Source organism: Podarcis cretensis, assembly GCF_951804945.1.
Source record: "Podarcis cretensis genome assembly, chromosome: 5".
NCBI classification, from domain to species: Eukaryota; Metazoa; Chordata; class Lepidosauria; order Squamata; family Lacertidae; genus Podarcis; species Podarcis cretensis.
In genome coordinates, this window is record NC_137174.1 from 98,776,751 (window position 1) to 98,793,701 (window position 16,951).

Sequence of the window (16,951 nt, forward strand, 5' to 3'; positions counted from 1 at the left end):
TTTAGTGTGTCTTGCTGCTGTTTGAAGACTATTCACAAGATTATTTAAAAAAAAAAACCACCCATATGTTTATAATACAAACAATTCACAGTGAATAGAGTATTTTGAAATGTTAGGCCAGGAGAAGAACTGCCTTCTGGAATAATGGTCTATCCAGGATCCCAAGCAAAGCACATCAAGCAGCTTCATTGGCAAAAATAATTGATTATTTCCTCTCTCCTTCCGTGCTGTGCTTTCAGCTCTGGACCCCCCCATGTCGGAAAAGGCACCCGTTACAGGGAGCCTGCAGCAACAAGGCCTTTCTAACGAGAGTCAGTGCTTGCAGTGCAAAAGAAAGTCCAGCAAAGCTTTCTAATGGAACTGTTTTGTGCAGAAGAGGGCGAGAATTTTCTTCCAGTAGAAACAAGATTCTCGAGCATTTCATGGGTGACAGGTTTTAGGGGCTCCATCACATTCTTGTGAACATTGGGGGGGGGGGGGTTTGCCTAAGCTCTACTACTGTTTCCTGCCCCTGCAGGCCAGTCACTAGAACACCATGGTTTGGGAGAATTGTAGGACAATTGTAGGACAATTGTAGAACAGGAGGACAGATCCCAAAAGGAAGTGCTCTCCCAGGATGAGAGTAGATGCAAAATATATACGTTGGGCTCCATTTACTGCAAATGTACTTTGGACTCTAACCGTACTAGATCCAGAATACAATACAACTGTTATCACAACCACAGAGAAGAGACAAGCAACAGCTGCCCAGATTTCAACATACTCCACTTAGAATCTGGGCAGATCCTCTTTGCGATGGCAAGCACAGTTCAAGCTGGAAAACAGGGAGAAGGTTTTGGCTCTTTTGAAAAAGAGTCGTTCCTCTTTTTCCTCCCAAGCATAATAAATTCTCAGTCCATAAATACTTCCTCACCATACATTTCACATTTGAATGTAGTTATTTCCCAAAGAAGGCAATTAAAACAATTACCCCAAAAATGAGAAGCCACTGTCAGTAATAGCAATAGGCTCACTGACTAGAGGACAATGCCCACCACTGTGAAAATGACACAGCCTTTTGAGTAGGAACCTCAAGGATTTGAGGTAGTTCCCATGTAATTCTTGAGGCTGAAGAGGTCACCCATCTTCACTTGGCTGAGATTAAGCAGAGCTGCTTCTGGGCTTCTGCTACGAAGTTTCTTGGGATCAAACAAAGGCGAAGTAGCTCCTTTAAAAGAGCCAACAGATGCTCCCCACCCCCCCAAAAAATGGGCCCTTGATGCTTTTCCTACAAGGCTTTTCCTATAAAGATGCTTTTCCTATAAAGGGCAGCTCCTTCAGTCCGATATAGCAGCAAAGAGAAGGTTCCTCCTGGACTTAAGTGGCTGCGACTCCACAGGCCTCTTCACAGTTCCCGTTGGGTTCCATGTTGGTCAAAGATACACCTTCTTCTGGGTCTTGCAAGGCATCTACGTTGGGGGGGGAAAGGAAAAGCGATTTAGAGCGTCTCAGTTACAAAGGGAAGACCATCATGGGTTCCAGTCAAAACGAAGCCAAGGAAATGAAAGGGAGAGCATTGTAACGTGGCGCAGAAAATATTTCAGGCTGTTTGCCAAATGTAGGTTGCAGTTATCTGCACTCTTGACCTTGAAGGGTAATTGAACGCAGAAAGTAGCAAGACGCAGAATTGCACAGTTTCATCAGCAGAACGTCCTCCCTCTGTGCATCCCCTAAATATGTCTGGCAAGCAGAGCCGTCTTTCCCATAGTTCCAGTTACAGATAGGTAGCCGTGTTGGTCTGCCATAGTCAAAAAAAAAAATAAAAAAAAAATTCCTTCCAGTAGCACCTTAAAGACCAACTAAGTTGGTCTTAGTTGGTCTTAGTTGGTCTTTAAGGTGCTACTGGAAGGAATTTTTTTATTTTGTTTTTCCCATAGGGCTTAGTGGTGCGTTGCGCCAGGGCGCCGGCCTCTCAGGGACACCCAGCGATTAGGGGAGCCTCCCCTTTCCCTGCACACCCGCCAGCTGCGCTCCGCCAGCCATATGGTTGGGCATGCAGCTTCCTTCCCAAGCCTCCGCAGGAGGAGAGCGATTCCTGCAGGGGTCATTGTCCTCCTCCTGCTTCCTGGCAAAAGGCAGCACACAGCCTTCCTGGGCTGCCGTCTTGGGCTCCCCGACACCGGAGAGCATGTCCGCCAGCACGTTTTCCTGCTTCATCACCGTCACCACACTAGGGATTGGGGCAGTGGGGGAGGCAGAGGACATTTTCTACCACCCCCTCCCTTGTTTTGGAGTTGCCGGGGGGGGGGGGCGCCGGAGGGATCTTTGCACCACAGAGCCGGATATGCTTGAGACGGCCCTGCTGGCAAACTCTCTCCTCCCCCAAAAAACTCTCTATACACATTCCTGTTTGCAGATATCCTTCTTAAACCTCAGCACCAGCACCTAAATTGGCACACAGTCCCAGATACCATGGGGGCTAGGAACTTTAGTAAAGGTAAAGGGAGCCCTGACCATTAGGTCCAGTCGTGGCCGACTCTGGGGTTGCGGCGCTCATCTCACTTTATTGGAAGAAGAAGAGTTTGGATTTGATATCCCGCCTTTCACTCCCTTTAAGGAGTCTCAAAGCGGCTAACATTCTCCTTCCCCTTCCTCCCCCACAACAAACACTCTGTGAGGTGAGTGGGGCTGAGAGACTTCAGAGAAGTGTGACTAGCCCAAGGTCACCCAGCAGCTGCATGTGGAGGAGCGGGGAATCGAACCCGGTTCCCCAGATTACGAGTCCACCGCTCTTAACCACTACACCACGCTGGCTCTTGACTCTTGGCTCTTGGCTGAGGGAGCCGGCGTACAGCTTCCGGGTCATGTGGGCAGCAGGACTAAGCCGCTTCTGGCAAACCAGAGCAGCGCACGGAAATGGCATTTACCTTCCCGCTGGAGTGGTACCTATTGATCTACTTGCACTTTGACATGCTTTTGAACTGCTAGGTTGGCAGGAGCAGGGACCGAGCAACGGGAGCTCACCCCGTCATGGGGATTTGAACTGCCGACTTTCTGATCTGCAAGTCCTAGGCTCTGTGGTTTAACCCACAGTGCCACAGACTTTCAAACCAAAATCAGGAATCTAATTCTGGACTCCACATGGGATGACACCCGTGTAACAAAAGTTGCGGTGGATCAGCTGGCCGATCCCAAGAGCTGCCTCCCCTACTGCACCACAGAGCCCTCAAGTAGACCTGACCTTCGCTGGAGCTGCTGGGTGCTGCGTCCGAACGCCCTTCCTTCCGCCGACTCCTCCGAGCCCAAGGGATGCACTGCAGGAAGGCAGGGATCCTCTGCTTCTTGGCTTCTGCCCCGTCTTTGGAATGTAGAAGAGAGCAAGAGGTCAGGCCAGATGTACAAAGCTCAAACCTCCCGGCAGATGGAATAATCTGGCTCAGGCAGATCTGCTTTGCCAAATCTAGAGTAACACTCCAGAACCCCCAAGGGCAGTTAATAATAATAATAATAATAATAATAATAATAATAATAATAATTTATTTGTACCCCGCCCATCTGGCTGGGTTTCCCCAGCCACTCTGGGCGGCTTCCATAGAAACCAAAAATACAGTAAAATATCACAGATTAAAAACTTCCCTGAACAGGGCTGCCTTAAGATGTCTTCTGAATGTCAGGTAGTTATTTATCGCTTTGACATCTGGTGGGAGGGCGTTCCACAGGCGGGTGCCACCACCGAGAAGGCCCTCTGCCTTGTTCCCTGTAACCTTGCTTCTCGCAGGGAGGGAACCGCCAGAAGGCCCTCGGCACTGGACCTCAGCGTCCGGGCAGAACGATGGGGGTGGAGACGCTCCTTCAGGTATACTGGGCTGAGGCCGTTTAGGGCTTTAAAGGTCAGCACCAACACTTTGAATTGTGCTCGGAAATGTACTGGAAGCCAATGTAGGTCTTTCAAGACCGGTGTTATATGGTCTCGGCGGCCGCCCCCAGTCACCAGTCTAGCTGCCGCATTCTGGATTAGTTGTAGTTTCCGAGTCACCTTCAAAGGTAGCCCCACGTAGAGGGCATTGCAGTAGTCCAAGCGGGAGATAACCAGAACATGCACCACTCTGGCGAGACAGTCCGCGGGCAGGTAGGGTCTCATCCTTCGTACCAGATGGAGCTGGTAAACAGCTGCCCTGGACACAGAATTGACCTGCGCCTCCATGGACAGCTGTGAGTCCAGAATGACTCCCAGGCTGCGCACCTGGTCCTTCAGGGGCACAGTTACCCTATTCAGGACCAGGGAGTCCTCCACACCAGCCCGCCCCCTGTCCCCCAAAAACAGTACTTCTGTCTTGTCAGGATTCAACTTCAATCCATTAGCCGCCATCCATCCTCCAACCGCCTCCAGGCACTCACACAGGACCTTCACCGCCTTCACTGGTTCTGATTTGAAAGAGAGGTAGAGCTGGGTATCATCTGCATATTGATGGACACCCAGTCCTGAAGGTGTCCTGAAGCGCAAGAAGAGTCCTGGGGGATGAAGACAGTGGCTCATCCTGCTCTCACAGCGGCCAGCCAGATCTCCTTGGGGAGGGTGAAAGCAGGAACTGAGTGTTTGCTTTAAAGCCCTAAACGGCCTCAGTCCTGTATCCCTGAAGGAGCGTCTCCGCCCCCATCGTTCTGTCCGGACACTAAGATCCAGCGCTGAGGGCCTTCTGGCAGTTCCCTCCCTGCGAGAAGTGAGGTTACAGGGAACCAGGCAGAGGGCCTTCCCAGTGGTGGCGCCTGCCCTGTGGAACACCCTCCCACCAGATGTCAAGAAAATAAGCAACTACCGTATTTTTCGCCCTATAGGACGCACCGTCCCATAAGGCGCACCTAGTTTTTTTTTTGGGGGGGGAATAAAGGGGAAAAAATTATTTCCCCCCCAGGCATGGGGCTGGGGTGGGGGAGGCCCGAGCTGGCTCCCGCTGCTTGCTGAGAGGTCCGCGAAGCTTGGAGAGCGAGAGAGGTCAGTGCGCATTCGCCCCATAGGACGCACACACATTTCCCCTTCATTTTTGGAGGGGGCAAAGTGCGTCCTATAGAGAAGTTTTTAATGTTTGACACTGTATTGTTTTTAATATTCAGTTGGAAGCTGCCCAGAGTGGCTGGAGAAACCCAGCCAGATGGGCGGGGTATAAAAAATAAATTATTATTATTATTATTATTATTATTATTATTATTATTATTATTATTATAGTGCACGAGCCATTTGTGATTCCAGGGACAGTGCCTCCAACAGCGGAGAGAGGGCACAGCCATTGTAGCTGCATGGATTCATGGGAGTAGTTGGTTGGGGGGGGGAGCTGAACAACTTAGGTGCATCTCCTTAAAAAAAAGCTCAAAAATTTTGGGGGACCCCCTAAAAGAAGCTCAACAACTTTGGCTCCCTCCCTGCAAAAAGTCCTGCTGCCTAATCCTTTAAAGCCATCCAGGCAGGTGGCTATCTCTCCACAGCCCCAAATCATAGAATCATATAATTGTAGAGCTGGAAGGGACCCCGAGGGTCATCTAGTCCAACCCCCTGCACTGCAGGAATCTCAGCTAAAGCATCCCTGACAGATCCAACCTCTGCTTAAAAACCTACAAGGAAGGCGAGTCCACAACGTCCATTCCACTTTGAAACAGCTCTCACCGTCAGAATGTTTCTCCTTTCTCGTAACTCGAAGCCACGGGTTCGAGTCCTACCCTCCGGAGCAGGAGAAAACAAGCTTCCTCCCTCCTCCATGTGACGGCCCTTTAGATATTTGGAGATGGCTCTCATATCTCCTCTTAGTCTTCTATTTCCCAGGCTAAACATACCCAACTCCTTCAACCGTTCCTCATCAGGCTTGGTTTCCAGGCCCTTGATCATCTTGGTCTGCACACCTTCCAGCTTGTCAACATCCTCCTTAAATGCTGTAACCTTTCCCCATAGGGGAGCTGCCCCAGCCTCTTGGATCATTTTGGGTGCCCACTTCTGGGGCCCAAAGCAAACCTGCCCAGAAAAGAGGCTGCCAGCTGTATCTCTGTGTACAATCCCCGGAAGAGGGAAGCAAGACTAGAAACATTGTAAAAAGGTAAAACCCTACTGGGAAATGATATACAATGGTGCCTCGCAAGACGAAATTAATCCGTTCCGTGAGGCTCTTCGTATAGTGGTTTTTTCGTCTTGCGAAGCAAGCCCATTGACAGCTTAGCGGATTAGCGCTATTAGCGGTTTAGCGGCTTTTAGCGATCAGCTGTTAAGCGGCTTATCAGCGGATCAGCTGATAAGCGGCTTAGCGGCTTAGGAAAAGGGGGGAAAAAGGGGAAAAAACCCGCAGGAACTCGCAAGACATTTTCGTCTTGCGAAGCAAGCCCATAGGGAAATTCGTTTTGCGAAGCGCCTCCAAAACGGAAAACCCTTTCGTCTAGCGGGTTTTCCGTCTTGCAAGGCGTTCGTCTTGCGGGGCACCACTGTACAATGAATTGAAGAAAATGTTGAAAATAACTTTTGTAAAAAAACAACTCAGAAGCATTTTTGTTAGGTATACAGTGGTGCCTCACAAGACGAAAAGAATCTGTTCCACGATTCTCTTCGTCTAGCGGTTTTTTCGTCTTGCGAAGCAAGCCTATTGACGGCTTAGCGGATTAGCGCTATTAGCGGCTTATCAGCTTAGCGGATAAGCAGATAAGCAGCTTAGAAAAAGGGGGGGGGGAGGACAAAAAAGTTGGAAAAACTCGCAAGACATTTCGTCTTGCGAAGCAAGCCCATAGGGAAATTCGTTTTGCGAAGTGCCTCCAAAACGGAAAACCCTTTTGTCTAGCGGGTTTTTCGTCTTGCGAGGCATTCGTCTTGCGGGGCACCACTGTATTAGGTCAAGACATACCAAAAGAAAAGAGGATTATTTTCATGTATGCCACTAGAGCAGCAAGAATGTTGACTGCACAAAATTGGAAGACTGGAGAAATACCAACTAAAGAACAACGGCAAGAGAAGTTGATGAACTATGCAGAACTGGCAAAAATGACAGACAGACTAAGAGAAAAAGACAACAGAGACTTTGAAAAAGACTGGGAACCATTCATATTATATTTGCAGGAACAAAGAAAGGCAATAGACTTGATGGCAGGATTTAAATAAACATCCACATTATCAGCATTAGAAAATGCTTAGAAGATAGTGAAATATGATGGTGTATTTACTTTTATTTTTATGTTTTTAGGCTTGGTTATGTTATTAATAACTTTTTCTGTTGAGAGATAGCAAAGCAGGTGAAAATAAAAGCAAACCAGAAACGCAAGTCAGGGGAAGCCTTGGAGGGGAGGGAGGGAGGAATATATAGTAAATGTTAAGAATTTGAGATGTATGTAATGAATGAAAAAGAAAAATGACTAACTTTTTTTTAAAAGACTATAAACATCACCTGGGGGGAGGGGAAGAGGCAGACAGGTGCATGCTTCTGCTACTCTCAGAGTAAGTGCTACTGAAAGTGAGTAAAGACGCGTGGGATTTGGGCGCAGCGGAAAGAAACAAGATACCTTTCCTCTTTGCAGCCGAGGTGGCCTGGAATGACCCCAGGGTCTCCTTTAAGAGGCTGGGAGATTACCAGCCTCCGTCCTGGAGGATTAGAGTAGTTTGGCAGCCAAGGATGTGGCTGGAGGGGCCGGAAGGCAGTTAGCGGAGCAAGGGAACTGCAAACCTGCCCTGAGAAGCTTGAGGCCAAGTCCTTCTTCACGCAACACATAATTAATCTATGGAACTCCCTGCCACATGAGGCAGTCATGGCCAAAACCAAGATGGCTTTAAAAGATTAGACAAATTCAGCGAGGAGAGGTCGACTGATGGCTGTGCTCTGCAATCAAGAGGCAGCAAAGCTTCTGAATCCCAGTTGCTAGACATCTCACCAAAGGAGAGAGCTCCTGTGTTCGAATCCTGCATGCTGGTTTCCCACAGGCTGGCCTGGCTGGCCACCGCGAGAGTAGAATGCTGGACTTGATGGGCCATAGGGATATTCCTGCTAGATTAAGCGAATGCTCTTAGGTTAGACCTCACAGGGTTGTTGTGAGGAATGAATGGGGGGGCAAAACCACGGGGGCCACTGTCAGGGCCGGATTTAGGTTTGATGAGGCCCTAAGCTACTGAAGGTAATGGGGCCCTTTATACCTCCAGCTGTCCTTTGTCAACAACAAATTGTCACTGCTTTTTGTGTTTAATATATGCTATACGGTCATCGATGGACCTAATAGATATCTCAAGCTATTTGCACATAACAAAATATGAATTTTATCAAAGTAATTGTTTTGGTAGACAGAGGGGAGCTTTCTCCCAGCTCCATCTGGTACGCAGGATGAGACTCTACCTGCCTGCGGACTGTCTCGCCAGAGTGGTGCATGCTCTGGTTATCGCCCACTTGGACTAGTGGCATGCGCTCTACGTGGGGCTACCTTTGAAGGTGACCTGGAAACTGCAACTAATCCAGAATGCGGCCACTAGACTGGTGACTGGGAGTGGCCGCCGAGACCATATAACACCGGTCCTGAGAGATCTGCATTGGCTCCCAGTACGTTTCCAAGCACAATTCAAAGTGTTGGTGCTGACGTTTAAAGCCCTAAACAGCCTCGGCCCAGTATACCTGAAGGAGCGTCTCCACCCCCATAGTTCAGACCGGACACTGAGGTCCAGCTCTGAGGGCCTTCTGGCGGTTCCCTCCCTACGAGAAGTGAGGTTGCAGGGAACCAGGCAGAGGGCCTTCTCGGTGGTGGCGCCCGCCCTGTGGAATGCCCTCCCAGATGTCAAGGCAATAAACAACTATTTTACTTTTAAAAGACAACTCAAGGCAGCCCTGTTTAGGGAAGTTTCTGACACTGTATTATTTTTAATATTCAGTTGATATTCAGTTGGAAGCCACCCAGAGTGGCTGGGAAACCCGGCCAGATGGGTGGGGTATAAATAATAAACCATCACCATCAGTGGCGTAGCATGGGGGGTGCAAGGGGAGCCAGCCGCACCGGGTGCAACATCGGGGGGGGGCCCGCGCTCGCCGCCTCCGGAGTCGCCGAAGAGCCTCGGGCGCAGGCTGTAGCAGAGCCCCATGGCAGCAGCCCAGGCAGCAGCAAGAAGAAGCTGGCAGTGGTGGCAGGTTAGGGGTTAGGGGCGCAAATTACTTGCCTTGCCCCGGGTGCTGACAACCCACGCTACGCCGCTGATCACCATCATTATTATTTTGGAAATGTACGTCCAGTTATTTTCCCCTTTAGTTTTGGGGGGTCCCCCAAGAGAGAGGGGGGCTTGTTAGCTTATGTGTAAATCCGGCACGTCCACCGCGGAGCTACCTGGGCAAAAGAGAGCTGGATATAAATGCAAAAAATAAATACAGTAAATCCGGCACGTCCCCCGCGGAGCTACCTGGGCAAAAGAGAGCTGGATATAAATGCAAAAAATAAATACAGTAAATCCGGCACGTCCACAGCAGAGCTACCTGGGCAAAAGAGAGCAGGATATAAATGCAAAAAATAAATACAGTAAATCTGGCACGTCCACCGCGGAGCTACCTGGGCAAAAGAGAGCAGGATATAAATGCAAAAAATAAATACAGGTCCCCTGCGGAGCTACCTGGGCAAAAGAGAGCTGGATATAAATGCCAAAAATCACTGAATCGGGGCGATGCCTGCCCGCCCCGCCGCGCTCACCTGCTCGGAGCTTCAGGGCGGCTCTCAGCGCCCGGCAGGCGGCGGCGCGGGTTTCGGCGGCGCCCTGTCCGGCTCCGGGGCTGTAGGATGCGGCTTGCAGGGTGTCGGGCTCCGCCGGGCGCCTCCTGCGGAAGACCTGGCGGAGCAAGGCGTCGAGCTGCAGCCGGGCGCCCTCGGCCTCGCCGCCGCCGCCCAGCACCACCACTATGCCCACCACCCCGGGGCGCGCCGCCGAGGGCAGCCGGCTGCGCACGTCGCGGAGGATCTCGCGCAGGCGGAGCCGCTCCCGGCGCGCGCGCAGCGGCGGCGGCGCCAGCGACGCCTGGCGGAAGAGCACGAAGAGCAGCGCGCACGAGGAGCGCGCCGCCGCCGCCGCCGCCGAGCCTCGGCCGCCCAGGCGCACGCGGACCTTGCGCGCCCCTCCGGCCGGAGGATCGGGCTGCGCCTCCGGCTCCTTGCGCGGCGGCTCCGGCTCGGCGAAGAGGTCCCGGGCGAAGGTCTCCAGCAGCGCCCGCGGCGCAGGCTCGCCCTCGCGCGCCTCGCCCACCAGCAGCAGCCGCGCGCGCCCGCCCGCGCGATCCACCAGCGCCTGGAACTCGCGCAGATGCGGCGCCGGCGGAGGATCCATGGAGAGAGAGGCGCCGCCCGCCCGCCAGCTCAGCCCCCGGCCGGGAAGGAGGCTCGCCTGGAGTCGCCGCCGCAGGAACCGCCTCTCGGAGGAGGAGGAGGAAGAAGAGGAAGCTGCCAGCCGCCAGGAATTCACCTTTTTGTGCTCGCTGAGGATTTTATTTATGTTAACTGATGAATTGAAAAAAATATATAGTCCGGCCCCCCACCAGTTCTGGGGAACAGTGGACCGGCCCCCTGCTGAAAAAGGTTGCTGACCCCTGAATTCTATCCTTTCCACTTTCAGTTCATAGTCTTTTTCAGAGTTTAAGGTTGGGGAGGGAGAGTTTTGTCAGACACATTCCAGTTGGGGGAAGGGAGGGTGGGGGGGTGGCGATACAGTGGTACCTCTGGATGCGAACAGGATCCGTTCCGGAGCCCTGTTCGCATCCAGAAGCGAATGCAACCCACGTCTGCGCGTGCGCGGGTCGCGATTTGCCGCTTCTGCACATGCGCGTGGCGTCATTTTGAGCATCTGCACATGCGGGAGCGGTGAAACCCAGAAAAAATGCGCTCCGTTACTCCCAGGTCGCAGCGCAACCCGAAAATACTTATCCTGAAGCTACTTCAACCCGAGGTATGACTGTACAGTGGTGCCCCGCAAGACGAACGCCTCGCAAGACGGAAAACTCGCTAGACGAAAGAGTTTTCCGTTTTGGAGGTGCTTCACAAAACGAATTTCCCTATGGGCTTGCTTCGCAAGACGAAATGTCTTGCGAGTTTTTCCGACTTTTCTTTCCTTCCCCCCCCCTTTTTCTAAGCTGCTTATCTGCTTATCCGCTAAGCTGATAAGCCGCTAATAGCGCTAATCCGCTAAGCCGTCAATAGGCTTGCTTCGCAAGACGAAAAAACCGCTAGACGAAGAGAATCGCGGAACGGATTCTTTTCGTCTTGCGAGGCAGCACTGTACAGTTTCTTCCCCCTTCTATTGCCTATTCTTAGTGTAAGGGGATGGGTTCTGTCAGCATCCCATTGGTATGTCCTGTGTGTGTGTATTTATTTATTTTTATTGATACTGAGGGAGGCCGGGGGCTTCCCATGCTTGGTTGGTTGTGTTTAGTTGATGGTGGTGTGGCTTATTTGTGTGAGGGAGGGGGGCTTGGTTGTGGGTCGGGTGAGCCATATTGATTCCTATGCTGTTGGAGGGAATAGTTCATTGTCCTGTTGTGCTGCTGCAGATGTCACAAAGGGGAACCACACTGGGCTAAAGGCATCCTCCATAGCCTGACCCCGTCCTCGTTTGTTGGTTGGTTAGCTTTTCTGGTAGGGTTTCCCATACATTTTGGTACCAGTGGCCTATGTTCACCCCTGATAGGCCCTTCCAATGTCTAGTTATGGTACAGTGGGACCTCTGGTTGCGAACGGGGTCTGTACACGCGCAGGTTGCGATTCACCACTTCTGCGCATGCGCGTGATGTCATTTTGCGCATCTGCGCGTACGCGAGCGGCAAAACCCGGAAGTAACCCTTTCCGGTACTTTCGGATCGCCACGGGATGCAACCTGAAAAAATGTATCATGAAGCAAACGTAACATGAGGTACGACTGTATTTCTAGCTGCTGGTTCTAGTATTATGAGGGAGAAAAGCTTTCTCCACATCATGTATAAATTTACACACCTCGATTGTGTCCATCCGTCCCCAGTTCACCCTTTTTTCCAACTTAAAAAACTCTAGCTCCTCTTCCCCCTCTTTTTCATTTGGGGGCTCCAGAATCTCCATTGCAATCCAGAAAATGTAGCATCCAGAAACTGTAAAATCTGGCACAATCCCATTGTAAACATGGCCTTTAGAACATCCTTTCATGTTTAGGGAAGCTTTTAATGTTTAATAGGTTATTGTATTTTAATATTCTGTTGGAAGCCACCCAGAGTGGCTGGGGAAACCCAGCCAGATGGGCGGGGTATAAATTATTATTATTATTATTATTATTATTATTATTATTATTATTATTTACCTCAAATCCACCCTGACTCTCTTGCCGCTGTCCTGTCTGGGTCACAGGAGTATTTTTGCTCAGAGCTCTTCTCTACAGGGGAAACATGGCTGAGAGATTAAGGTTCTGCAATCCAATCCACATTTACTTCAGAGTAAATCCCACTGAATTTGTAAACTCACCCGGGGACAAAAGTGGCCACTCCTTTTACTCTTGGCCTTTTATTTCCTCAAATTCTGGACCACGAGAATGGGCGTAGGCAGGATTTTTGTTGTGGAGGGGGCAGGAGTTCATTGGGGGCAGAACCAATGTGATCGGGCAGTTAGTTAGGTATTTCTATTGTTTTACTAGATGGGGGGGCAGCTGCCCCCATGCCCCCCCCCCGGCTACGCCCATGGCCAGGAACAGGTTTGGTTGGTTAAATGTGGTCCGTCTGCACCTGGGACCCGGATCTTCTGAAAACAAAACAGGGAGTAACTGAGTGGCAGATCTTGTGCATAAGCCGAGTTGCAGTTCAAAGGCCTGATGTTCCTTCCAGAAGAGCACAAAAGATATTGTAATAGATCTATGGTGCTAAATGTTTAGGCTTAGTAAATCATAGGATTGGATGGGCTCCAACCACGAGCCTATTAAGATTTAATTAGAATTTGTATGTTATAACTGCTGTATAAAACAGTCTCAATGTTTATGCAACGGGTTTGAGGTGTTTCATTTGTGTGTAAAGAATGTGTATCAGACCCTGAGAATGTAATCAAGATCCATGTGGATTGAGGTGTGTGTGGACCTACTTCTGAGCATCAGCAATTGGCATATGAAGAGTTAACTAACATCCGAAGTGTGTACCAGCCTTTAATCCTAGTCAATCCACGAATGTTGATGATGCCTGGAGGGATTAACCATTAGTACTTCAAAGCATCAGAATAATGAGGTATTAGCATGCAAATGAATAAAAGGGGCTTAATTTTTAGTAAGATCAGATGAGACCAGGACAGTAGAATAAGATGCATTTATAGAAGCCATTTATGCTGTTATGCCAACATTAATTTCAATGCTGCCTTCCTGGTGTGCTGCACCATGGGTTTTGGACTACAGTCACCATCAACCTTGATCACTGGATAGCTGTGGCTGATGGGAGTTGTAGTCCAAACAGGGGCGTAGGAAGGGGGGGCAGGCCGCCCCGGGTGCCACTTATGGGTGTGTGTGTGTGAGACAAGATGGCCCCTGCCTCCCCCCAGCTGTAAAGTGGCCGAGGGCGTCCGTATGGGCTGCTGCTCTCACGCCGTCTATACTGGCGTCCGTACAGGTTGCCTCTTGCACGGCGACTGTATGCGCTGCCGCGCATGCACACTCCGTACGGGCTGCCACTTGCACAGCATCCGCATGGGCTGCCACTTGCACGGCAACCCGTATGGAGTGCGCATGTGCGGCATTCCGTATGGAGTGCGCATGTGCGGGATGCCACACATGCACAGCCCGTACAGGATACCACACATGCACAATCCATATGGGATGCCGCACATGCAGTCCGTATGGGATACTGCACATGCGCACTCCATATGGGCTGCTCCGCCCCGGGTGCCCGAGAGGGTTCCTCCGCCACTGAGTCCAAAACATCTGGAATGGCATCATCTCAGTAACCAGCATGGAGGATTCATTTGCTGTTGAGGAACTTTTCCGTGATGTTTACTCTCAGCTTGGCTTCCTGCCACTGACAACCTATGACCCTAACCTTCAGATTTCAAAAGTTTGAAATGTGAGCATAAGACAGAGCACACATCAAACATGTTTACCTTTTCTTCATTGATTAACAGGAGGTCTTGATGGGTTCCAAGGTTTCCTTTTCCGGTTTGCCGATGAGAGTATTTTGCCTGCAGCCCTAATGAGAGGATTTTCAAAAAGCAGTGGCTAACTTTGTTAAGAGTGGTGTGCTAAGACTTACTGGTTAGCATTAGCATTGCACAGAGGGGGTCAGAAGCCTTTTGAATGGCTTTTCCAAAACTGCCTCCGAGTTAAAGCTGCTCCGTCAGTTATGACTTGGGGCCAAGCTACACAGGACAGAGAGCTCTTTGGTTTACAAACCTATTGTTTGTTTCGCTTTCAGTGGGACTTTGCCCCTTGAGCAAAGACTAACTTAACCCTAGACTAACCTGGACCCAGGCCTGCCAGTTCTAACTTCATCAAAACAGAGCTGAGCATCCGCACATTGAAACGACAACTTAAAAATTAGAAGGCTGTGTGTGGAAAGGCTCAAGTCACAGATATATTTGGTAAGATGGGGGACCCCCCTCCATTTGAAGACAGTGTATGTTACACGTTGATGGAGTGTTCCTCATAATTGGCCATTCGTTGGGGAGGGAAATTAACAAGCAGAGAATATTCACATACTATTATCCAGTTAAATGTTTTCCAGTCATTTTGCCTTCAGTCTCTCTCCTTTCTCCCTCTTCCTTGGGCAAGTGTTGTTGTTTAGTTGTTTAGTCGTGTCCACCTCTTCGTGACCCCATGGACCAGAGCACACCAGGCACTCCTGTCTTCCACTGCCTCCCACTATTTGGTCAAATAGACTCCAAGACTTTGGCCACCTCATGAGAAGAGAACACTGTCCAACCATCTCGTCCTCTGTCGTCCCTTTCTCCTTGTGCCCTCCATCTTTCCCAACATCAGGGTCTTTTCCAGGGAGTCTTCTCTTCGGCGATCAGCCTTCTTGATGGCCCAGCTCTCACTTCCATACATCACTACTGGGAAAACCATAGCTTTAACTATACGGACCTTTGTTGGCAAGGTGATGTCTCCCACTTTTTGCCAGATGAAAGAGGGGGAGACCATTGCAAAAGGCAAAGCGTTTCTTGTTGTCTGCTAAGGCTTATAGCAGCTTCAGCGCAACTGGTGACCTCCATGTTTTGGGCTACAATTCTCACCAGCCCTATACTGGCATCTGTACAGCATTAGGTGGGCAAAGTTTGGTGTAAGGAAGCAGGCAGGATTTCCAGGTTGCATCTTTGCTTCCCTTAACCCCGCAGCTCTGCCCTCCTCCGATCTCCCATGCCAGCCTGCACAACTCACGTCTTCCAAGTCCCAAGAACTCTGAGCAGGTGGAATCTGACCACAGATCACACAAAGCAGCCAAGCTACATGCTGCAGGCAACTCCCCTCTGCTAACCCGCAGTCCTCCGGTCATCTCCAACTAGCGGAAGGTCCCGCGAGAGCAGGGTTTGAATCCCCACTCAGCCATGAAGCTCACCATCTCTCAGCCTAACCTACCTTGCAAGGCTGTTGTTGTGATGAAATGGGGACAACCATATACCCCATGTACCTTGAGATACTTGGGAGTTAAATGCGGTATGTAGATGTAATAAATAAATAGGACAATTTATTTTTTCTTTCCAAAGTCATGCATAATTAGCTGGCTGCCAAACAAAGGAAATTGATGTGTGTGTACGTGCTCCATTTGTGTCTGAATAAGGGTGAATCATGCTTTAAAACTGGCCATTACTGAGACTGCTGCTTCAGTTGCTTATGCAGAATCACAGGCCACACAGTAACCAGCTCAGGACTTGCAGCTGATAACAATATTGTACCAATCTCTGTGCGTGGTTTATGGATTTAGCTGATGTTTGCTGGGGCAATAGGGCAAGGTTTGCCTTCCCCTTTCACTTGGAGCTACAGCACATCCAGAGTGGCAGCTCTGCACGTCTAGTAAAAAGCCCGAGGCTCAGCACCCTCCCAGCGTACACACCCCCAAGCAGCGGAAATGTAGCTGGGCAGATAAAAGTATAGGATTACTAGTTTCCTGTTCAGTGAAGGAAATTGCCCAAGGAAGAAAGTGACTTTAGCTGCGTTTGCAGCTGGGAAGCCACACTGTACACACCGGTTTCTAGGATTGAGTAAATGCAAAATATGAACATTATCCAAGCTTTGGTAATGCTCAAGTTAGATTAATGCCAACGAGCCGTGTGTGGAGCTGGCTTTGGAAAGTGGTCAGAAATTGCCAATGCCTGAAATCCTGAGTGCCGCTGCCATTCAATGAGGAAATACTGAGCTAGGTGAACAAATGGCCCGAGTCAGTTTATAGCAGCAGCTTTTCACCCCCCCCCCCCGTCAAAATAATAATATGAAAATGGGCTGTGAAGTGCAGGTTGAGGTTAAAGGTCGATGGTTGGTGCAGATTTGAGTGCTGTCTAACTGACTTAGCAAAGGAAAGGCAGGAAACTGAATCAGCGCCCTCTGCTGGTGACATAGCCAAATGAAGAATGCACTCTTTCAATTCCAAAGATGTGTGGCAACCTTTGGCAGATTTCTGTTGCACCTGGAGTCAAACCCATTTTGGCTCACTGTAAAGATGGACTTGCCAACAAAGGTCCGTATAGTTAAAGCTATGGTTTTCCCAGTAGTGATGTTATGGAAGTGAGAGCTGGACCATTAAGAAGGCTGATCGCCGAATAATTGATGCTTTTGAATTCTGGTGCTGGAGGAGACTCTTGAGAGTCCCATGGACTGCAAAAAGATCAGACCTCTCCATTCTGAAGTAATTCAGCCCTGAGTGCTCACTGGAAGGACAGATACTGAAACTGAGGCTCCAATACTTTGGCCACCTCATGAGAAGAGAAGACTCCCTGGAAAAGACCCTGATGTTGGGAAAGATGGAGGGCAGAAGGAGAAGGGGATGGCAGAGGACGAGATGGTGGGACAGTGTTC

The 16,951-nt window shown here is 50.1% G+C and overlaps 2 protein-coding genes across 2 annotated transcripts in view; one reads left to right on the forward strand and one right to left on the reverse strand.

The window, feature by feature from the left end:
• The window catches only part of HTR2B (5-hydroxytryptamine receptor 2B), a 202,573-nt gene that overhangs the window by 67,938 nt on the left and 117,684 nt on the right, over window positions 1-16,951 (forward strand). The window lies entirely within an intron of this gene.
• LOC307217141 (uncharacterized protein C2orf72) lies at window positions 51-10,291 on the reverse strand. Its single transcript, XM_079978287.1, has 3 exons — window positions 9,658-10,291; window positions 3,221-3,337; window positions 51-1,448 (listed from the first exon to the last, which is right to left on the reverse strand). The coding sequence occupies exons 1-3, from the start codon at window positions 10,283-10,285 to the stop codon at window positions 1,357-1,359; spliced, it is 837 nt and encodes a 278-aa protein (XP_079834413.1). The 5' UTR covers window positions 10,286-10,291; the 3' UTR covers window positions 51-1,356.